Source organism: Juglans microcarpa x Juglans regia, chromosome 6S, assembly GCF_004785595.1.
Source record: "Juglans microcarpa x Juglans regia isolate MS1-56 chromosome 6S, Jm3101_v1.0, whole genome shotgun sequence".
Taxonomy (NCBI): Eukaryota; Viridiplantae; Streptophyta; class Magnoliopsida; order Fagales; family Juglandaceae; genus Juglans; species Juglans microcarpa x Juglans regia.
The window spans coordinates 1,571,955-1,597,227 of NC_054605.1; the positions used below are offsets into that span (position 1 = coordinate 1,571,955).

At 36.3% G+C, this 25,273-nt stretch overlaps 1 protein-coding gene across 3 annotated transcripts; it reads right to left on the reverse strand.

The window, feature by feature from the left end:
- Positions 1-607: 607 nt before the first annotated feature.
- Positions 608-13,387, reverse strand: LOC121237291 (protein spt2-like). Of its 3 annotated transcripts, none has more exons than XM_041133974.1 (13): positions 13,185-13,387; positions 13,017-13,088; positions 12,848-12,928; positions 11,657-11,853; positions 7,736-7,794; positions 7,402-7,646; positions 3,681-3,798; positions 2,640-2,714; positions 2,414-2,543; positions 1,888-2,321; positions 1,612-1,754; positions 1,070-1,156; positions 608-923 (listed from the first exon to the last, which is right to left on the reverse strand). In XM_041133974.1, the coding sequence occupies exons 5-13, from the start codon at positions 7,754-7,756 to the stop codon at positions 806-808; spliced, it is 1,371 nt and encodes a 456-aa protein (XP_040989908.1). In that variant the 5' UTR covers positions 7,757-7,794; positions 11,657-11,853; positions 12,848-12,928; positions 13,017-13,088; positions 13,185-13,387; the 3' UTR covers positions 608-805. The 3 variants fall into 3 exon arrangements, with proteins under 3 accessions (XP_040989908.1, XP_040989906.1, XP_040989907.1); XM_041133972.1 differs by having other exon boundaries at positions 2,411-2,543; positions 13,185-13,386; XM_041133973.1 differs by lacking the exons at positions 11,657-11,853; positions 13,017-13,088; positions 13,185-13,387 and having other exon boundaries at positions 2,411-2,543; positions 12,848-12,871.
- Positions 13,388-25,273: the final 11,886 nt, after the last annotated feature.

Below are 25,273 nucleotides of genomic sequence, written 5' to 3' on the forward strand. Positions count from 1 at the left end.
GATTTTGAATAAAATCTTTTTAATGATTCCCGAAGCAAAGTCGTCAAACACCTAATGCTAGTGGGTGTCTATAAGGCTCATGATAATGGTTAGTTTGAATATCATAAGATTTCTATTAAGACGCAGTCACAACTGGGAATCTGTGATGCAACCAAATCTAGAAGATCTTGAGGGTTTAAATTTTTTTGGTCTGGCACGTGGTAGATTAGGCTATTATGGCAAAGGGAGGCGGGTGGGTCCCACACATCGCTTTCGACGGCACATGAGACGCGTGTGCCCATCGTTTTTGACGACTCAAGAGTCGTCTTGTACAAGATTGGACAAAATCCAACAGATTAGTCTTTTTCAGCCTTGAAGGAAAAGTAACAACAAAAATAACTAAAAATTGAAAACAACTTGGACAGAGTAAATAGACAAGGAAAGAGGATGAACTCCCTGCTCACCTACTGAAAAACCGACAAGGAGAGATGTTTGGGCATGGGAATAAGGGTACGAGGAGAACGGAAATAACAGAGATCTTTCAATTTACCTCTGACCATCAAATTAATTGTGAATAATCCGTCCTACCACGAGGAAGTTCCATTCTATTATTGTACATACACCATGGTAACTACGACATTAACAATCATTTCATTAGACAACCCTTGTCATGACAACTATAGTAAAACATGTTGCCAAAATTATCGGTAACTATTATTAAGCAACTTTGGCACAAAATTAAATATATGTATTATAACAAAATGGTGATACAAATTGAATATGAACTTAATTAAGCAGACAAATGTCCTCAAAGACGTTCCTTTGGTCAATCCTGGCCCAGCTTACGCTTTTTTAACTTTCTCAACCGTGCCAGCCGCTCTCTTTCTTCTTCTTCCTCTATCAATCTAAGTTGCTCTTCATCCTCCTTCCTTGCAATTTTTGCACTGTAATAGAGAAAAAAGGGAATAAATTTAAAAAATAAAGAAAGGAAAAGAAAGGAATGGGAGGAATGAAAGTGAACATGATTTCATCAAATAGGAGAAAAGATCTGAACAGTGTCTTAATCAAGCAAAAGTGAAACAATGCAAACCTTCTATTCTCCTCCCTCATTATATCGGCATAGTTTGCCTCCATATCACTATCATCACCATCATCATCGTATCTGTTGGGATTGTACCTAATAAAGATTTCACCAGTTCACTCGTCAGATGTCAGGCATGCAGCTATTTGTCTTCATTTTTTTCCTATTTAATTCAACATAACAGTTCTAAATTCGCTGCCACAACCGGCTATTCTGTTAAGTTAAGCCAAGGTTGACTTTAGGTCTAACCCAATGTCCACAAAATAATAATCAACGCCCCATTTTTTTCCACACATAAATTGGCAGTTCTGTTTAACGTTTTACAACACTGATAAGAGAAAAATGAATGCCATTTAAACTTTCAATACCGCTTAAACAAAACAATTGTCTTTTCCATAAGAACCTTGACATATAATGTAGGAGATCAAAGGAAAAAAATAGACAGAAGATTGAGTTTCCTACTCCAGAATTTTTGAAATCAAACAGACTTCTTCCAACATCCTGCCCAATGACACAGAGTATTAAATAGATAGTGAAAGAAAACTCTATACCTGAACATTTGTCTGATCATACTGATGGCTTTTACACCATCATCGTCATCATCATAATGCCGACTCACAGGCCTTGGCTTTTTCAAGGGTCGATGGTCCCTGGAAGTCTGATATGATGAAATTTGCTTTTGTGGCTTGTTTATCTGTTGAAATTTCATGAAAGGGAGTAGACATTGTGAATCTTCGCAAATTACTGCCATGTAAAATTTTGCAAAAAGAACTGAAAGGGCAACATGGAGTTGTACAAGTGTGCGTGTGCAAAGGGTGGGCGCAAACCTTTGGTTTTGACGATGTCAATGGCTGTTTTGGCACCATTTTAGATTTATTAGACTCTTGTTGTCTCCTTTTTTGTTCTAGGGGCTGCTTTGGAGCAGATGAGTGCACTTGTGAAGATGATCTCTGCACACCAGGCAAAGAATTTTTTGCAGCTGGTGCAGAAACCTTCTTCTCCATGGCAAGCTTCTTGTCCGTGGTAGCAACAGGGTTCTTCAAAGGCAAACCTTTTGGCCCCACAGGCCGGCCTGGCCCATTCCCAAAGTTGCTACCAAGTTGTTTTCTAGAATCTGCTGTCTTAGTAGCAGAATTCAACTTGGACCCTGCTTTAGAATAGAACTGACCATTCATAGAAACAGTTTTCCTTTCTTCATGTCTGCCACTGCTGCCTGAAGGTTCTTTACTCTTCTTCATTGGCACATGAGCTGCTCGCGCCTCTTCAATATCAGCAAAAACCCTCCATAAGTTTTCTCAATGAAAGAGTTTGATATAAGTACAATAGAGCAAGAGGAAGTAAAGCACTAACCACCATGACCATGATTTGGAAAGGAGACATTTCTAGGTGGAGGTTCTTTAGAAGAAGCAGGAAGCTCTGCATCGTCGGATAAAAGAAATGAATAATCTCTTGTATCCTTGAGTTTTTCAACTTTAGTCTTTAACTGCATAAATAGAAAACTTACTGCATGGGTGAAAAGGACTCACATACACTTATAAATGTTCAAAGACCAACACAAAACAGACTGCTCTATGCATACCTCAGTTTTGACTTTCGGTAGCTGGTGACGCAATCCAAGTTTTGGCCCTTTAGACGTTGAAGTGTCCTTTTTGTTCTGCAAGTTAACAGCAAAACAAAAACTTAAGACCACTTGCATTCAGCACATATTTCCCACACACATCAGGACCATGCAAGCCAACTTCAAGAATATTAACAGAATCGTATAATTAACTATCGATTCTGGAAAAAGAAAACGGAGATATTGTTTCTGTCACAAAGCAAAGCAGAACATCAGAAAGTCATTACATTCAAAAACCATTTATTTATGCAAATTAAATACGAACTGTTGTCAGAGGAAAGGGACTGTACGGCCAAAGGAGCAGACAATTTAATAGAAAAAGAAATGGAAAATTAAATTAAATTAAATTGGCAATTAAAGAGGGTAGAAACAAAAAAAAGCAGAAAGAAATAATGCCAGTTATATGCTTGCATTTCTATCCAAAACTAAATATTTAAAAGCACCAAATTTTGTGAAATGTAGAAGTAATGGGAATGTAGTTCAATGCCTGTTGCAATCCTCAAGTGGAAAATTTTTCCCTAATCATCTTTCAAAATACTAGGTGTCATTGGCAAAAGTCATTCCAAACACATATAACAGTGCAAAGAAAGTTTGATTCCATTTATGGCATACAACCAACAAACATCCTGAATAAGGGTCTCAAATTTTGAGGTATAAAGCTAAACAACTAACTTCTCAAACGTCCAAAGGCAATTTCCCTGGACCTCATCTACAAGTTAACCTCATAGAATCAGCTTATACCAAGAATTATTTTATGTAAAAGCATTTCATTCTCTTGAATGCACCGAACTTTCTAGTTTATCTTCACATTATTAAAAATGTTGTAAATAAATGACTAAAGGTACATTTAGAAAATCACTTTGGATGCATGCCCCAAAGGTGGCCCCATCAATGGTGATTCAAAACCCTCTATCAATATATATACAACAGCTTGAGACAGAGATCACATTTGCTGCAGATACTCCAAAAATATATCCCACATCTGAGGTTTAAAGTACATACGCCATGGAGGGAGTTCGAAAGTCTGGATGCCAAATGGTTGGTTTCTAACAATGACTTGCTTTCTTGTATTACTCTTTGGGCAATTACTGGTTGAGAATTGCCAAAGAAGGATCCGTAACTGCATAAATAAGCAAAATAAGATGGTTAGGAATCTATATCACTGAAAACTTCATTGCTATTTTCCGCATGGAATATTAAAAAAAAAAAAAAACCATAAGCAGAATAAAACATTAGACATTAAAATCATATCATTTTATTGGGCCAAGTCATGCACTCCCACACACAAGCATGTATGTCAAGTTTGATGGTCCTAATTCTTTAAAATTCTCCAAGTCAATGGGCCCATGTCATGCTGATGTCAAATCATTTGTCCATGTTTATGCAACAAAGCTCGCCAAACCACGATAGGATATTTTCATTTCAATGTTTCATTAAAGTATATACAAAACAAATACTGTATTTTTTTTTTTTTTTTTTTGTTAAGTACAAACAAATACTGTATTCATTACAGTAGAAGACATTACTAATAAACATGAGCACATGTCAACACGCTTGAGAATCAAATAAGCACTTCACTCAAGCACCTATTAAATCACACATTCCTTGTCAACCTCTACTCAAACTCTTACTAATTGAATGAGGTATGAACCTATATTCTTAAGTTTCACCATATACTGTGATATATATGTTAAGACAAGCTCGTGTGATTTTTGGTAAGTCAGAATGCATGAAAACCACCAAACAGAGGCTGTTTGGCCCACTTGGGGTAGCTGACAATTATTAGTGATTCATGAGCTTTTGGTAAAACAAATGCTAACATACTCAAACTTACTTCTAGAGCCATTTGGGGTTGTTCTTGGAAAGAGTTCTGATAAATTTTCAAATATCTAAGCATGTCACGATTTTGGTGGTTTAGAAACATTTTCCTTCCTAGACACTAGCTGCTGTGTGTCATACAACAGTGAACAAATCAAACTGAAGATTCAAATATGCAAGAAATCATTGGCTTAATGAATGAATGTTCATGCTTATATTATATATGCAAATATTTCCACCTTTTAGAAAGAAATCTGGTTTTTGAGTTATAAAACCATACTTAAAACATTTTACATGCTGTGAGTGGGTGCCTTAAGTGTGTCCCTCAACTCTAGACATGTCAAACACGAAATCCATGAGTTTACTAGCTGTATGGCGTTGTAGTGCTGCTACCAGGCTCCTGTCAGCATGTGAATTGTGTGCGCCCTGCCTATGATGTCACGCATGTTTCTAACTTATTTTACATGCAATTCTAGGTAGGGGTAGGGTTCTAGGTGCTGTCTAGGTTGCTGGCAGCAACCTCCATTCTTAGTGCTTCTAGAAGTTGGGTGGTTTCTCACATTTTCCTAACCAAGGTTGAGTTGAAGGAAATCCTTGGCTGCTTCAACAGCAGCTTTGCCCTGCAAGTTCACTAAGATGCAAGTACCAGCCAACTGCCATAATATAACATAGGGGATATTTAATGCTGACACGGAAGTTTTGATCTATTGAAGATAAATCCTCAACAATATTGCAGCAGAGTTTGCAGCAGAGTTTAGGAGATTTTATTTTATTTTTATAAGTGAGTTTAGGAGATTTCTTCTAGTGGATTTGGTGGAGAGAACTCTAGGAAGAGGGCTGTAGGATGGCAGCAACTACTGAATGACAGCACGTGCTTCGAAGCAAACAGAGAGAGTAGAGGACTCACAGAACTCACTTGGGAGTTGCTGTCACAGCAGCAAAGTTGATAAAACTTGGTTGTATTTTGTGCAAGCCATGAGCAGCCTAAAATATTATGCCCAAGTAAATCAAGCCAATGTTCAAGAGGAAGAAGAGAGGGTGCTTGGGGCTGCATCTTAGCTAGGGTGGCAGTGACTGGTTTGCCGCATGAATCCCTGTGTAGACAGGGATGAGAGTGGCAGCACAACAGAGGAGAGTGGCTATAGTCTCTTTCTCTTGCCGACTTTTAGAATAAAGGTGCAGGGAGTGTTTCTTGGCTGCTGGGCGAAAGAGTAAGGGCCAGGTGGTTTCTCTATTGCTGCCTTCTTGTTTAATAGGCCTGAGAGGCTACTAGGATTAGTGTAAAGGGGTGGCAGCTAGGGTTTCACTTGGGTAGAAAAGATATTTTTTTTATGGGTAAAATAAACTTTTATTGAAATATAAGAATAGGAGTTACCCAAGTACATAGGAAGTACACAAAAGAAAACGCCTAATCACTTGGGAAGAAAAGGGTTTTAGGGTTTCTGGACCTAAGGGTGATGATACATGAGCATAGGGGCTGCTGGTATAATCATGGCAGACCTTATTTCGAATTTTATTAGAAATATAAAAGGTTTCTTGGGCACAAGTGGCAGCCTTGATGTTATGAGGGAAATCTGGAAATTTCAAAGCAAATCAAAGCTGGAGGGGCCAGCTATGGATTGAGAGAAGAATATGCGATTTTCAGCATGTCCCAGGAAGATTATCCAGGAATTTTGGTGGGAGGACTTCCTAATAAGGCCTTAATATGCTTAGTGGCAGCTGTGGTGACAGCTTGAAAAATCAGGGCAACCTCTAGCATAGAAGTAAGATCCTCATAATTGAATCATATATAATCAATCTGGAAAAAATGGTAAATGTTACTCCTTTTTTTCTTCGAGTCAAAATATTGATAGGCCAACTAATTTAGGCTAGTTTATATTTAATTAAATCAAGTAATACAATAAAACTTTATTTCTTTATCCTAACTGCATTTGATGAGCAACTAAATGTCACTTTACAAGTTCAGGTGCCATCAATCTTGCCACTAGTTAATTTGGAATTCACAAAAAGCAGTCAATCAACACACTTGCAACTACACCTGAAAAATACAAGATTGATTCCATGGTTTTTCAAATGACGATGCCTGATGAGCTTGAAAACAGCTACAAAGTGTATTAGTTCATTGGTAAAGAATACTGTAATGAATGCAAAAGCAAATATTCTGCAGAGATCCACATGATCAAAGTCATTGTGGCACAATGTTAATTGGAAGGACTCGGTTAATATTGAAAATCCCGACACAACAAAAGAAAATGCAAGCCCCCAAAAAACCAAGAAACACCAGAAAGAAGAGAAAAGTCCATGTTAAACTAGTAGAAAATGACGTTATGCCATGTTAGTAGAAATAAGCACATTTGTAACGTCCCAATAGAAGACCCAAGTCACATGACCTATATTCTAAAAGGACCAGTCAATGACACAATTGGAGCCCCATTGAAACATTATGAAGAGTAAGAACTTCTCATTTCCAAACAATGTGGGATCTCATACACCACCTACCCTCACTTATCATATGAGGTATATTATAATCTCCTCCCCTTAAATTTCCGACGTCCTCATCGGGCCTATCTATCGTAGGTGACACGACTCAAGTTCCAGATTTTCGGTTGGGACTAGCTCTGATACAATTTGTAATGTCCCAATGGAAGGCCCAAGTCATATGGCCTATACTCTAACAGAATTAGTCAAGGATACAATTGGAGCCCCATTGAAACATTATAAACAGCAATAACTTCTCCTTCCCAAGCAATGTGGGGATCCCATACATCACCGACCCTCACTTATCACATAGGGTATCACAACATCACTTACTTAAGGAACCAAGAAACATCAGAAGGGTAATTCCATGTTAAACGAGTAGGAAATGATGCTATGTCATGTTAGGAGAAATAAGCACATCACTTACTTATCGTATGGAAGTTTCTTCTTCGTCTCATTCGAACCATTTTTTGAAGAACCATTATCCTTTTTCATCTGCTTTCTGATTTGCTCTTTCAATTTTTGCCTCAACTCTAGATACTCTAATTCCTCTCTGGTAGGCTTCGGATCTTCCTCTTCATATCCCTCCTCCTCCCCTTCTCCAGGATCTTCCTCTAGCTCTTCCCCTTCCTCCTCATACTCATCATAATCTTCAAGTTCTCCATGCAATTCCTATATCATCGTAACCAGTGTGAAAATGTCTCCACAGCAGAAGAGTTCGAACATAATAATGAATTAAACAAAAATCCAAGTCTGCTTACATCTCTATCATATCCCCGCATTTTTGTGTCGGGCCTTGTTTATGCAATCAATATAATACCTGAAAAAATTCAAAAACAACTAGTAAAATCAATACAAGTTTGTAATTTATTTATTTTCTACAAATAAACATCTAGACAGTGACCATTAGAAATTTTCTTTACTATTTCAACATTCTTTAGCATGTGAACTGAAATGATGAATTAGTACTATGTAAAGTTTTGATTTCCATTATGGTCATTCTGATTTATGCAATGGAATGAAATATTTGGGTACCCATGTGTACCAGTTTACGGTTTCAGAATTATCACTATATATATACATATACACACACACACACACACACACACACACACACACAAACGTATACATATATATATATATGTATTTCATACTTCATTAAAAAAAAAAAAAAAAAAAGCATAACTCATCATCTATCAACTAAAAAAATAATTAAGCATTATATAAACATAGAATATTAATTCTTCAAATTTAATAAGTATATAGCAATTACTTTGTATAAGTATGGAGCAGAACCAAGCATTATGACTTGTGAGCCTACATGCATGTTTACATCATATATGATTGTCACAAACAGATTAGCCCCAGTTTGATATTCAGTTAACAAGATTTATCTTGAGACAAAACTTTTTTCCTTCAATACTTTACTCGTTTGGGAATTGCTATAGACTTCAGCGGACTCAGGTTTCATGAATCTATTTCTAGATTTGGATAAGGTGTTTTCTCTTGTATACGCTTTGTGTACTTGGGCTACGCCTATTTTTCAATCCTATTAATAAAATTTCCTTTACATATATAAAAAAGTATCATGATGAGGTAAAGCCCTTTTCATTTGGTACCCAACTTATCCATCCCAATACCATGAAAGATGGTGAATGTAAAGCTTTCAAGTGCATGCTTCCATTATGTGATGTAATTAGTAACACGGGTGTGAACAGTGATCAATTTCCTCTCCGTACGATGTCCTAACTCGTGTGTGAACAGTGAGTTGAGAGAACCCTAACCCTCCTCTCCCGCCACCACCCCCCACCCACCATCAATTGGAGAGGGACACAGCAGTCACGCAGTCACAAATGAGGCCGACGGGCCCCGGCGTCCTCGCTGAGGGCCATTGGCATCGGTTTCCTCACCGGCGAACTCTTTCTATGTTCTTCTTTGCTGACATCAGTCGCCGTGCACTTTGAATCCGTCACAGATCCGATCGACTGACCCAGATGACTCCGTTGTGGGGTCTCTGATGTCGGTTCTTCTCCGGCAAATGGAATTTTTCTGCTACTCTTCCGTTACCTCCTCCAGCAAACTGTGATTTGAGCCTTTCCGCTAGCTAGCGCTACAAACTATTTCGATGGACTCCGGCAACCACTTTGTGGGCCTCCGACGTCGGTCATCCTCCGGCGACTGGTAGTTTTCTCTATTAACTCAGGGATTTTTGCAAGAAATCCGTTAACTCAGGGCCTTCTTCAGATCTGCATTTTTAGAGGACAAAGCAGGAACAATAGGGAGCAGTGGGAACATATTTGCAGTGGGTTTTGACAATGAAAACGAAGCACGATGCAGTTTCGTCCTAGTTAAAAGGTGAGAGCTGGTTAAAAGTTGAATAAAAAACTTTTGTTTTTACAAAAGAGGAAGGAAATATCTTTCGTATTTCTAAACGTAGCAAAAGGATAGCTAAGTTCATGTATCTAGGGGGGACGACAGCTTCGTGGGTGGCTAAGGGAATTGAGGATTGTTTAGAACTTAAATGCCATGAAGTTTTCTTTAGAGAGCTAAGGACGGGTAATGGAGCTTTTAGCATCAAAGGGCAGGTTTCTTCGGAGAGCTAAGGATGGGTAATGGGTAATGCAAGGGGCAATTTTTTGCAACTCTCAGAATTCCGAAATGGAAGGAGGAAATGTTTGTTGGTGATTCTGGAGGGCACAAATGGCATTGGATGGAAAGGCTTTCTGCAGTCCATTCTAAGTGTCACTAAATCCAAAGCCACTACAAGAAGTGGGGAGTTTGTTGATGGAAAAACAGTAGGGAGGCCTTCCTCAACCAAAGGTGCTTCGTACGCATCGGTGTTGAGGTCACTAGTGGGTAGTCAAGCCGAGATTAGCTCAACAGTAGAACGGAAGGGCAATGCACTTGTAGGAGACAAAAGACCTCATGTGACATTAGGAGAGTTGGAGGGAGTCTTGTGGGATGTCAAATCTCAATTGAAGGGAGTTATGGATTATGTAAGAGATCCAATGATTAAAGTAGATAAGGGGCTGGACCTGGTCGTGGGTACAAGTGTGCTAGCAAGTGTGCCGGAAGGTGTGCAGGCAAAGGGTGTGTCAACGATAGGGTCGTTGAACACTGGCATCTTTGTTCATGCCAGTGTCACTATGCCTTCTGAGGGACCTATAGGGTCTCAGGCACCAGTCGCAGATGAAGTTGGTCCTTTTGTCCAGGGTTCATTTGTAGTTAAAGACAGGGGTCCCTCCAAGGTCTCGAGTATTTTGGAAGAAACAATCGAGCCTCTTTTAGAAGATGCAAAAGGGGCAACAAAAGGTAGTGCTTCCCCTCTTGAGGAAGCAGTAGGGTCAGACAAAGTGGCACGGCAAGGATCGTCAAGGGGTGGAGTAAATACACACAATGTTGATGGAAGGGAGGAATCTGTAATGGTAACAGATGGAGGGGACAACAACCATATAGATGTCGAGCAACCATTTGGCGGGAAGGAAATTATCGATTTGTCATTGGTGCCTTGTGTGGGGGAAGGTTTAGAGTCGGGAGTGCAGTCGGGTACTGTGGCCGGGGATAATGCCGTTCCCCTGGTTTCTCTTCCTTCCGATTAACGATATAGGGGGTCAACTTTGGATTGGATTCTGAATAAAGATAACGGGTTTCTACAAACCCTGGGACTTTCATATGGAGAACAGGGAGAATATGAAAACCAATTTAAAACACTACTCACTACAATCGAGGCAAGTCGCACTTGAAACCAAATCTAAGTTTAAGAAAAGCAGGGAGTTAAACAATATTTCATGGACAATCAACTACGATGCTAACGGAGGTAGCTCAAGTCGAGAGAAGGTTAAAGGGAGGGCTTTGTGATGTTCGGGTTGAGGATTAGTTTTACGGAATCTAGGGGATGGGGTCGGGGAGGTGTAATGATAGTTTTCCAATTTGGGTTTGGTGTATTTTGGGTAGGTTTTCATGGGCTTTTGGGTCATTATGGGCTTTCTTGTATGGGCTAGGTGTTTTTCTTGTATACATCCAATGTACTTGGTTACTCCTATTGATATATATATATAATATTATTACTTATCAAAAAAAAATTATCTTAAGACAAATGACCTATGAAGGGCTGCATTTGCACAACCGAACACACAAGTGTTCTATCAAATCTTTTGAAATATTTGGCTTTGAAGGAAACCTGATAGAACATAGATTCATATTGAAAAACAATTATACCCATGAGAATTACAATGCATACCTGAGTTCCTCTATATATCCCCGATGGATGTTCATCATCCAGAGCAGAGAATAGGACATTTGGCTACAACACATTGATATTACATAATGAAATCCCTAGAAGAAGATACTGAAGAGGATTTACATTAAACTATTCTCCATCATGGTAATCTTTGGTTGAAATTATAACAATGTGATATAAGAAAACCACAGATATTGAGTACAGCTAATTACCATTTGCAACAACAAACTTTCCTTATTTTTCACTGTCATCTTTCACTTGAGAATATATGATAAGTGAGACTAAGCCATAACTTAACTTAGAAACAGAAATTTTAAGAGCATGATTTAATAAAATCAAAACTTATCCTGAATATCATCAAATTGATACATAATATACGTCAAATAAACAAAAGGGTAGCGTAAAAACCCATCACAACAATTAGGGAGACTACTAAGCTTACTGTAGATGATGGTAAGACTAGAGAAGAGTGTGAGACTGCTGGGTGGGTGGAAGCGTAGTGCACGTTGGGTCAGAATTGTGGAAGACATAGCTATGACTGGGCCATATGTGGCCGTAAGTGGAAGCCGGAATCGTGGTGGTAGTGGGATGTGAAGACTGGGTCACTGGAGAACTTGCCAAAAAATTTTCATGTGTAACCTGAAGTTTTCAAGTGAAAAGCAAACTTTTGAGTTCAATTCCAATGGCCGTTTTGGTTTAGATACTAGAACGGAATATTTGGTAACAGTGTGTACCGATGTATCGTTTCAGGATTACTCAATATATGCATATATCTATATATATATATATATATATATATATATATAAAGTTTATACTAAAAATATTTTTTTAATAAGTAAATCTATACTTTTTATAGGTAATAAGTAAATTTATACTTAATAATAACTCATTATCTATCATCTTGAAAACAAAAAAAAATAATCATCAAATGAACATAAAACATTAATAATTCATAGTTCATATAATCCCATATTCCTCCATAACTGACAAACAAAATGAATTGGAACAACACATTGTTTCAAAAATTGGAACATCACATTGTTTTCTAGTTTTGAATCATAAAAAAAAAAAATATTAAGAGCAAGCAAATCCACCTTTATTTTCCTTGGTCCAAATACGTACAAAACAATAATCAGATTTATGTAACACAAACTGGCACCACAATTATTTTTTTTTTCTTTTCCTGTTTTTCACGTGTGGAAAAGGGTTCCAAGCAAGATTGAACACTAAGTTTTAATCCGAGGTGAGATTTATATATAATAGTTGTCCTAGTTACTAGATGCTAATTCTTGGTTCTTATGTGGGTCTTGCATGCACCATGGAGCAGATTTTTGGTCACATTGATTAAAATGTTTACGTTTATCATTAACAAACAATGAACTAAAGGATGCAGTTGCAGAAGGAAGAAATTTCCAAAAAGGTTCTGCCGCCAATAAGGGAAAATCCACACAAACGTCATGGGGCAAAAATGAGTAGAACCAGCCATCACAGCCAAATGAATCACAACCAAGATTGACCAAAACAAGAGAAAAATCCAGCTCAGGGACACAAAAATGGGCATCCGGGAATCAATCACAACAGCCTCCTCGGTGGGCATATCAATCACAGAGATATAGAGAAGCACGAGAGTACCTATATTCCGTCACGTGTTTCTTGCGGCGTCGCAGGTCGAGTGGCGGTAGAAGGCGTCGCCAGTGGGTGGGGCGGATCAATCTAGGGATTTTTGCACAAGAGATGTTAGGGCTCGTCAAGAGTACGAGGGAGAGAGAGAGAGAGAGAGAGAAACGATTGTGGGGCTTACCTGTACGAACGGGAGGGGCGTCTCAGGCGGCTGTGTGTGGCGGTGCTGGTGTCCAGACGACGGTGGAGGCAGCTGTAACAGTAAACATTAATATTTTTGCCCAAAACTTGTGGAGAGAGAGGTAATCGGGAAGAGAGGCGGAGAAGAAAGGGAGGGAAAAAGACCCACCGGAGATGGCGCTAACGAGTGGTGGTGGTGGTGGGCGGAGATGCAGGGAGACGACGCGGGGGCAGAGGACCAGCGGGGCAGAGATCGGGGGCTTCGGAAATATTTTATTGAATTTCAGAGGACTCTCGCGGTGGTCTTCTGTTTATCTTTTGTGGGGGCAATGCCATTTTCTCTCTCTCTCTCTCTCTAAAGAATGCCACTTTTGTTTATGTGAAGAACATAATAAGTATGGAATAGAAATTCTTTACCATTCTATTTTGACCGCTCCAATTGAATCCCGGTTAATTATTTTTTTTATTTAATAATTAAAAAAGTAATTTTAAGTATATTAATATATTTTTTATTTTTTAAAAATATTTAAATATATTAAAAAATATAAAAAAATAAAAAATCACTAAGTGATACACCTACAGTAAGAGTGCCCCACTCATAAGTATGATGATGGGAATAGAATTGTAAATTTTATCAAATTAATCAAATTATAACGTATCAAACAACATAAATGATATTTTTTTTTTCTCAACAAAAGAGGATTGGAGAGGCGACTAGAAATGATTTTTTTTTATCAAAATGTGATTATAATAGCACCCAACACCTTAGGGAGCCAGACGGGTCTAGACGACAAGAACTGTAGGCACTCCCTACAAGTCAGCTTGACTCCAACCCCATGAGAGCATCAATGATTCATGAGTTAATAGGTCACCAATAATACTAAGCATTTTCTATTGCGGGATTTGACCCCATAACCTAATGTCCACAAACTCATGACAGTTTACTTATATCTGTAATGATTTATACGAGTTCTAAATAAATAAATCATGTACAATTTTTTTTATAAAAAATTAAATTTTATTATGAGAAAGTGTTCAAAAAAATTTTAGTGGGATTTATTTTTTTACAAAGAATTGTATAGAATTTGTCTATTTAGAATTTACATTACTCAACAACATAAATGAAATTTTATTTTAAAAAAATATAAGATGATAATTTAAAAAAATAAAATAAATGGAGTATGCAATAGCCTGTTCTAATATCGGTCCGGACCAAAAAAAAAAAAAACCAATTGGACTAGACTGGCCCATTTTACTATATAAAATTTTAAATAATAAATTTAATATGATATTTATAATTTTTAAATTAGTTATATAAATTGAAAACAAGTAATTATGTTATTTTCTTCTAACTAATTATAATTGATTATGGAATTTTCTTCTAATCGAATTATTTATGCTTAAATTATATAAATATTAAGGGCATTAACTATTAATTATTAATAATACACATACTATTAACTTAATTAATTTATTTCACTTAATTAAAACACTTAATTAGTTAGGTATATAATTAATCATTTTTTAGAATGGGTGAAGGGTCAAATGTTTTAGCAATTCCTTATTGGGAATGAGTCAAGATCATTTTTAATCAAAGCTCTGGGTTTTTGTTCATCTCTTGTTATAATATCATGGGTTAAGTGATAGCTTGGTATACCTAATATATGACCACGGACTAAGGTATCTCTATGTTAGCTAAGCATAGCTAAAATACCCAAACGTATTTTTAAATAATTGTAATAAATTTTTTTAAAAAATTGGGATCTATTAAGAAAAAGTTAATTTTTTCATGTGGATTACAGATTTTTTTCCACTTTTTATTTATTTATTTTTATATAGGGAGTGCATAATCCTTGCACATTCTAGGATTGTATCTCTTATTGTATTTTTCTTTTTAAGTTTGTAACATTAATATCTAATTATTTTTAAAAAACTTGTATGACATTTTCTTATAATATGTTATGTAATAAAATATTTATTTTCCTGAAAATTCCATTAACATTGGACATTGTATTTATTTAGTACATAAGTTATATTGTATATGATTTATGTATATTAATATACAGAATATATAAATCATTAGTCCTTATAACTTGTAAATTATAAGTTCATAGACTCATAGCCGGTGATAAAATTGGGTGTTGTATGTGATAAGACTATAACATGTCAATTATGATAATTTATCTCAATAATGTAAGTGATTACTTCTAATTGAAATGTTGATAGAGTTGTGTTATTTGAAAATTTTTATGACACACACTATCTACGTGACATGATTTGATTTAGGATTGAACAAAAATCTAAAAATCCAACTCTGATAAAACGGAGTCAGTGTCTGACTTATTTTTAATTTTTCAGTCGAAATTGAAGTCAAAGGTGTCACTAGACTAACTTTGATCCTATCAAGTTCCAACTCCGACCCCGATCCTATCAAGTTCCAACTCCGACCTCGAATTCAACTCCGATATTGTTAATATGATATATAAATATATATTTATCTATTATTTATCATATATACAAGTATAATTATATGGTTATATAACTAGGACTTATATAGTTAAATTCCATAATATATTAGTATAAGCTAATTATTATAAAATAATATATTTATACTATAATATAAATAGACTAATGATAGTTTAGTATATTTAAACATCTTAGTATTACTAGCATACATAATCAAGTATATAAATAAATTAGACATTAGTATTTAAATAAGTCTAGTATAATAAGTTAATAACAAATATATTAATTTACTAAATTATAATAACATGTAATACGAACGTATAATAACATGTAACTAGACACTATAGTATAAGTCAAGTATAAAAATAGGAAAAAACTCAAGATCGGACGGGTGCTTCTCAATTTTTTACACTCGCCAATGATGCGCTGCCACGTAGGAGGTGTAGAAAACTCGATTCTACACTGCATGCATAATTAAAAAAAAAAAAATCATTTCTCTCCCCTCCCTCGGACAATATCCCATCTCCTTTCTCTTATTCTATTACCGATTTCCTCTCCCCAACAGCCATTTCCTCTCCTTTCTCCCTTTCCCCAGCGCCGATTTCCTATCCTCTCTCTAGAAGTCATTTCCTCTCCCCTTCTCCATTCCTTTCTCTCCCCAATACCTCTGTCATAAGATGTGAAACATTTTGATATGAATTGTTCTGATGCTTCTTGTTAGCATAAAACTATGAGAAATATTCAAACCAGCAGCAATTAGTGAAATATTGCTTGTAGAATTGCAATAAAAAAACTAGAGAGACAGAGATAAGAGAGTTGAACGTTATAAACCATTTTATTTAAAAAGTTTTGGTTTTTAGAAAATTATCTGCTTCTTATGAGAGATGTAGAATAGAGAGAAGAGAGAGCTGAAATTAAAAAGCTTTCATTTTTTGTCTGTTAACATTCAATTCATTTTCTTATTTTCTTCTTCTTTCTTGTTTGTTTTTTCTCTCTTTGTCTCTTCTTGCATCTTCTTACCAAGCTCCCTCCACTAACCAAAATCGACTACTGAGTACTCTCTCCTTTCTCTCAATTTATTTGCTCTTTTCAAAACTACTCTTTTTGGATGCTATAGGAGAGGAAGTATGGTATCGTGAGGAAAAAGTAGGTGACGGTTTAACCTTAGCAGGATTCTGATAAGGAACTTTTGAAGTAGGAGAAGATAAGAAAACCAAGTTTTAAATGGCTTTTTTCATAGCTTCCAATATTAAGCCCCCAGCCAATCAACCCAAGTACAACAATAGCAGCTGCAGCAACAATGTCGGCTTGAGAGAGAGAATGAGAGAGTGTGTGTGTGTGTGTGTTTGTGTGTATTTTAGAAAGAGAGAGAAAGTGCGGGACTGGGGTGGTGGGAAAGAGCAGACGACAGGGTGTGGGGGGAGGGAGGTCGAGAAAGAGGGGAAGATGTTGTGAATTTTTTTTTTATCATGCAAGTGTATAAATGGAGTTTCTTACACCTCCTAGGTGGCAGCTCATCATTTGACAGGTTTAAAAATGAGATAAGCACCCGATCAGCTTGTAGCTCCTCCCATAAAAACAAGTTAAATATTAGTATAGAAATGAATGATTCAGTTTTAGCTTTTCATATTTTGAAAAAATTAAAATTTGAAAGTCTACAAAAAAACCATTTTAAAATTGACCAAATATGAAGCTAAAAAAACCCATAGCTGAAAACTCAAATCCGACTCCATTCAAATAAATCAAAGTCAAAGTCGGATCGGAGCTTACAAAAGTGAGAGTCGGAGTCGGATTTAGAAGAATTTGACTATGACTAAGTCGGTGCTCACCCCTAATTTGATTTGTAAGATTTAAATTTTAAAATTTATCTTTCACATCAAATTATATCACTAATAATGTGTGGTGTAAAAACATTCAAATAAAATTATTTATGTTGATATACTTGGACTATAATAAACTGGACTAAGGTGATTTTATTATTTTAGAAAACGCTGTAATTGAATAATAAATTTACCATTACTAATAGCATTTTATTCTTAATCCCGATAGAATCGTGAACTCAAGTTTTACATGTAGCTTACGCTGATGCATTCAAGGATGAGATCTTATGAGTCATTTTTAGTGCGTTGGGTAATCACGTTTAGCGTTATGGAAACGCTGATCTTTAAGAAGTAATCCATAATCTGTTTTAAGATACAAAATATACCGTAGAAACAGATTTAGGAAAATTCTAAGATTTTAATAATGAATTTATTTTATATGAAAACAATAATTAACCAATTATTTTACTATATGAAAATAATAAACTCAAACTCGTCAAAAAATAAATAAACTGACATGAAAAATATAATCTAGTTAAATAATAAGGTTAAAAATAAAATAAAATTAATAGGTTTACCTTTTGGACAGATTACTCCTTATATTTTCATTTTGAATTTTTTACTCTTTATGAATTCAACTTTGATCAAATTAGTCATTTTTTTTAGGTTTATATATATATATATATATATATATATATATATATATATATATATAGTCAGTTAAAATGCCACGTTGACACAAATTACTAAGTGCCACTTCATAAACCAATAGTAAAAAATAAAAAATAAAATAAGAAAAAGATGATTTAAAAAGCAAATAAGAAAGGAAAATGATAAAATGACAACTATACTACAATTTATTTTTTTACTAAGCAACTATACTACAATTTAATTACAACTAAGAGTAATTTTCATGTGATTTGATGGTAATTTTGAATTAAAGTGAAAAAGATTAATATTTTAATGTGAAGTTGTAGTTCAATTGTAAAATAGTTGTTAATCTATCATGAGCTTTGTTACTCATCATCTCTACACATCACACACCACACTTATTTATTTATTTATTGATTTTAAACTAATTAGATTTTTCTACTCATCATCCATATATAACACATTTGATAAGAGAAAAAAATTAAAAAAAAAAGTGTGGTGTGTAAAGATGATGAATAAAGTTTTTCATCCATCATTGTCCTTTTTTCTTAACTTTTTTATTTTTTTAAAATAATTTCTCATGTTATTTATTTATTTTCTAAATCACATGGTAAGTGGTGAGCTATTTATTTCCTTTTTATATATAGTTACGTTATAAAAATAGATTAATCTTTTATAGTTTTTGAAAATTTTGGGGTTTGAAGCCCCAAAAGTGTATGTGGCTCCGTCCCCTGTATTAGGCCGAATGGGCTTTAGGCCTGTATATCTCACTCACTAATTATTGTTGACATAAGGTAAACTATGAGTATGAATGTATGAACATGTACTTTGACCGAAAACACACTTTTTGTCCCATCTATATTCTTTCTTTTTGAAAACACTGATCTTGTTATCATGTATTAAAGTAACAATGTAACCATATAACAAAGTATCATTTCTTATTAATCTCTTTTAATCTTTTCAATATAACAATGTGGGTAGATACCTCATGGCTTTCCTAAGTATCGTAGGCTCCTTGCTACTTACCGTATCACATTACCGGCCCTCTTGACCGGGTGTGAATACGTCAGTCCATATGATAATGGCAGTTTGCAATTAGCCTTCACCGCTTTTACAATATGATACGACAATTCACAATTCACATTCACCTTATTTGCATGCGTTACACCCACTAGCGTTAGGTGCTACTTCGTTCTGGAATCCTTTAAAAAGGATCCATTTGAAATTTGTTGATTGTATTTCATCAACGTAAGGGTTACCACTCCATTTTAGGTACTACAGAGTGGATAGAAGAGTTCCACTAGGATATTCCCGCATCCTAGCATTTGGGATCATGACAAAAATTATTGTTCTTTTAATGCAAAACCTGAAAACATGGGACCATGTAACTTTCATGCAACAATACCATGTATTTATGCCATAAACAAGAATACATCACGTGTATAGCTTGAAAGAATTAGAACATACCGAAACATATACTTGTATATAACATATGAAAGCTCAACAAAGCATATACCAATTCTCAAAACCCCAAACATGTCATTTGAACCAATTATTTAACAAGCAACATTTGAGTATTGCATGCATATATAAGATCTAAATCATAGCATGTGACAAGTAGCAGTTCCATAATTCAATTTGAATGATCAAAATGCAGATTTTACAGGTAAACATAAATACATTATCTAAGAGTAAGTTAGAGGCTAACTTACAAACTTTTCCTTTCTTACAAAGAGTAAAATCTTCATAGGTTGAAATAAAAACGTACTAACGTTAGAGAGATCCTCAACTAAAACATAAAGGATTACAAAACTCAAAACTTATAAAACCTAGCAAGAGTTTCACTTTAACCTCTAAACTCTTGAAGATTGCACATTATGTTCTAAACCTTCAATATTGTCGTCTGACCTGAAATTTCTCTAAGCTCAACAAACTTCATGCAGTATCAATGCTAGACCCATTTCCAACCTTAAGATGTGATTTCTCATCCATTAAATCAAAAGAAGTACTAAATCAGAAACCTTTGATTCCAATCATCCACTAAATTCACATTGACCTGGTTTCACACTTGAAATCATCTTACCCGAAATTAAGTACTTGATTTACCTCTAGAACAAAACTCCAAAAATATGTTCATCCTCTTAATTCACGCAACCTATGACAAAATTTAAGAGAAATCATCCTCCAACGCATGATTGCACCTCAAATCTCGAAATCGGGACTTAATCTGAGGTACCTTAGAATACATCAAAATAACTAACTTTTCAAAACATAGTCATGATCAAGATCACTTCTAGGATATCAAGTACAAATAAACCAAATTACCTTTAGAGAGAAAATAATATATTTTGGCTAACCCGAGACATGCACTTTGATACTCTTGAACATATGACATTTCTACACCTTGATTTCCTCATATATCTGAACCAAGCAAATTATTCACAAGCATAATTTGAGTCCTTAAGCATCATACTATCCATAGAAACCCAACATTTAGGAAATCAACCTCAAATCAACAATATTGAATTACTAAGATACTAACCATGACATGCATTGACTCTAGATGTTATTATAAACCCTAATACCTTGAATCTCATGCAAGAACCTTGCATCCAGACAACAACTTTGTTCCAAACTTATACAAGGATTTGAATACACCATTGAAGTCATAAAAATCTAACTTTTGTCAAGCTTAATGGAGCTTGTGGGAAATTCATAGCATTTATGAAGATGCATTAATAGAGCTCATAGGAAATTGCACAGAATTTATGGAGAGTCATTAATGGAGCTCAAGAGAAATTGCATAGTATTTATGGAGAATCATTATAGAGTTTGTGAGAAATTGCACAGCATTTATGAAGAGTCATGAAAAATTATAGCTAGGCGCCACTTGTCCAACATGCATCAGCTAAGTTCTACCATGCACCACTTGTCACACATGCAGCAGCTAGGTGCCATTTGTCCAACATACAATAGCCAAAATCTAAGGCCATCCACTTAGCAATAAAGCTAAAGCAAAGAAGAAAGAGAGTATGGGCTGATTTTAGTATAAAAAAATGCAATTTCCCACGAGCTCCATTAATGCCTCTTCATAAATGTTGTGCAATTTCCCACAAACTCCATCAATGACCTTCATAAATGCTCTATCAACCACCACTAAGCTTTAAATGCTTGAGTACTATTGGGTGATGGTGGGCAGCAATAGATGGAACCATAAAGGGTGGATTTTGCCCATCTTGCCTTCCATTTATCAAATCTTGTCTAACTTTCTTGTGAGAATAAGTGAGATCTGACCTTAATAATTATACTAACCAAAAGCCCCGAATATTATTGGTGATATGGGCGACACACTAGACTAGGATGTAGGGAACAAAAATCTAAAAAGTGTTCTTGAAAAGAATCCCTTTGACAAGTGGCGTTGGTCCTAGGAAATCCGAAGTCTTCTTCATAATTCTCCTAGGAAACCTAAGAATACTTTGCATGTGTGCCAAGTGGCACTTGCAGAAATCCCTTAATGCCTTATTCATGATTATCCTCTTGGTAGACCGAGTTTCACATGAATGTGGCACTAAGTGGCATGCTCTACCATTACCGCAACTTGTCTCTTACACCTTCATCATTACTTCCTTGAAAATGTAAGAAGCATCCTTGCATGGGCGCCATGTGTCAAAGCCCCTTCATTCTCCCTTCTTCATGCCCTAGCCGAAATCCACTTCATCTTCCCTCTCATCATTTGTTTTTCTTGAGAACTTAAGGGACTTATCTGCATGTAGGACAAATGGCACCTCCCTTGAGGTGGACGAACTCTAAGCTTCCCTTCATCCATTTCTGGTCCAGATACAATGAACCTAGACAAGGTGAAGTACATGGCTCCCAAATGGCAGTGTGGGTGGTGTGTGCCCTCCAAAAACCAAAACCCTAATGATCTTCTTGCATCATGAGATCTTTCTAGAACCCCTAAACTTCTTTGTATGGAAGACATGTGGGGTCTCCTACTCATTGGTTGGATTTCATCTATTCTTCTTCTTCCATCATTAGATCCTTCTTGAAACTCAAAGTCCTTGTCACCCTCTTCACTCTAGCTGAAAATGGCTTCCTCCCTTCCTCAATATGGCTTCTTTTAGAAGCTTTATTGCATGTTTGCCAAGTGGCAAATCCTTGGCAAAAATTGAAACTCTCATTTCCTAGATGCCTAATGACTGTAGCCTTGGGAACCCGAAAGTCCCCTTCTTGCTTGGCTCCAAGTGGCACCTCCCACTTGCTCACAAAAACCCTAGTGGTTTTTCTCAAACCCTAAACCCTTTATGGCCAAAATTCATTGTATCTTGGCCTTCTCTTGGGCTTAGGCGCCTATCCCACTAACAAAATATAAGGTCCACTTCACTCACATGGTTCTAGTATTCATAATCTATTGGGTTTAAATCCATTTAGATCTAAACAGAAATTAAGTCTTAACCTCAAGAACCTAACTTGGGCAGGGATGTTATGAATCATATTGGTCTTTGCTCATAAGTGCGATTTGGTTGTAGTGGAACCAGGTTTGGAGTAACTACACGGGGTTGTTGGTTTCCAAAACTTTTCCTTAATAAGGAAACGTGGAAAATGTTATGGACCCCTTCATATTCCTATGGTAAGGCAACTTTGTACGCTACTAGGCCTATCCTCTCCAATATTTGATCGGGTCCAATGTATCTTGGGCTTAGCTTTTCTCTTAGTCCGAACCTTTTTACCCCTTTCATGGGTGATACTTTGAGATACACCCAATCACCTTCATCAAAATTCAACTCTCTTTTTCTTACATCGGCATAACTCTTTTGTCTACTTTGAGTCGCCACCATTCTTTCTCTTATGAGCATGACTTGCTCTCTCATATCCTGGATTATCTCTGGCCCAATTAGCCTAACCTCTCTAACGTCATCCTAGCACATAGGTGATTTACACTTCCTTCCGTACAAGGCCTCATATGGGGTCATCTTAATAGTTGCTTGATAACTATTGTTGTAGGCAAATTCATTAAGTGGGATGTAGTTTTTCCATGAGCCTTTAAAGTCCAACATGCATGCCCTTAGCATGTCCTATCCAATTGTCCATTGGTCTGTGGATGATACGCATTACTGAATCTCAGCTTAGTACCCATCACCACTTGCAAACTCTTTAAAATCTGACACTATTGTCTTAGACACCCATGAAGCCTAACTATTTCCTTCACGTACAATCGAGTTAGCTTACCCAAAGCGTCTATGGTAGTAAATGGTATAAAATAGGCACTCTTGGTCAGTCTATCTATTATTGCTCAAATCACATTTTTACTGCTGGAGAATCGGGGTAGTCCTACCACAAAGTCCATAGCTATGTCCACCCACTTCCATTTTGGAATGGGTAAGGGTTGCAACTTTTTGATAGGTCTTTGATGCTTAGCATTTACTCATCTACAAGTGGAACAATTCTCGATGAATGCCACATTTCATCCATTCCCACCACAAATTCTTCTTAAGATTCTGGTCTTCTTACTTCCTGGATGTATCAAATATGGCAATGCGTGGACTTCTACAAGTATTCTTTCCTTAATTTCTAAGTTCATATGAACCACTCTGTCGTTTATATGACAAGGTTTTGTTCTCGTCCAAATTGAAATGACAAGGCCCTTTCCCTCTTTAGACCCTTCGCTGAATCTCTAATAACTTCGGGTCCATCCTTTATTGATCCTTTAGTTCATAGTAGTCTTTCACCCTTAACTCTTGCATTGAGGCGGGGATTTCATCCTATTTCGACTCCCCTACCAACAACTACCTCATTCCCTCAAGAAGTGAATCCACTTATGTAGAAACTCCTAAGTCCATTGATCTAGACTTCTGACAGCACATTGACGACTAGGATGGTACATGATTTTGTACCGATAATCGCTTATAGTCTCTAGTCATCTCTTTTGTCTCATGTTGATGTTCTTCTGGGTGAAGAGAAGTCTCAAACTCTTGTGATTCGTGTACACTTCACAAGCTTCTCCATATAAGTAATGCGGCCAAATTTTCAAGGAAAACACTATGGCTGCTAACTCCATATCGTGGGTGGGGCAGCTCTTTTCTTGATCCTTCAATTGCCTATACGTATAAGCCATTACCCCCTTCTTGCATCAGAACACACCCTAATTAGTATTTTGATACATCACTATACACGACGAATGTTTTATGGGATTTTGGTAATGCCAACATAGAGGCAGTGATTAACCTTCGCTTTAGCTCCTCAAAACTTCATTCACACAACTTAATCCAAATGAATTTGACGTTTTTCCTAGTCAACACCATAAGAGGTCTCGACAACCTGGAAAATCCATCTGCGAATCTCCTATAATAACTATCTAATCCAAAGAAATTTTTAACTTCGTGTACTGTTGTGGGATGTTGCCAATCCATGACTGTTTCAATCTTACCAGTATCTGTCGCCACTCCTTCCTTGGTTATCACATCACCGAGGAACTTAACTTCCTCTAACCAGAACTCACACTTGTTGAGTTTGGCAAATAAGCGATGTTCCTTAAGGTTCTCTAGTACTAACATTAAGTGGTTCCCATAATCTTCAAGATCCTTGGAGCATACTAGGATGTCATCTATGAATGCTACCACAAACATATCCAAGAATGGTCTAAGCACCCTGTTCATGATGTCCATGAATGTTGCCAAGACATTCATTAAATCAAATGGCATCACCATTAGTTTGAAAACTTCTGGAAATTCATCCACCACTAGTATTCCTTACACTTAGGTTCTCTTGGCTTAAGCAAGCACTAGGTGCACTAAATAAGCCTCAACACCACTTGTCAAATCCTTCTTGACTTGCAACGATGTAATTATTCTTGGCATTGATTGTAACTTACTGCCCTGGAATATCATGCTTTCCTTCCCAGGCACTTGAAATGCTACTATCCATTTTATGTAGTTGATACTCGCATAATGTCTAAACAACCAATTCATTCCTAGGATAATATTAAATCCAACAAGTTGAACACTATCAAATCCTCCTTCATGATGACTCCGCCTATTTCTAGTGGGCAACTTGCTACTATCTTGGTATAGGACACTACTTCTCCAATTGGTAGTGCTATGGAGACTTTCTGTTTCATTAGCTCTATTGAAAGACCATTTATCCTAACAAACTTAGTAGATACGGATGGCTGGGATGCATTTGAATTAAATAAAGTACTCGCGTTGTACTCAAACATCCTAACTCGCCCTGAAACGATCGAACAAACTTGATCCTTTCATCTATGCTCCTAAAATTACTATCTAGCTAACTAAGGTCGGTAGTTCCATACCTATGATGACGC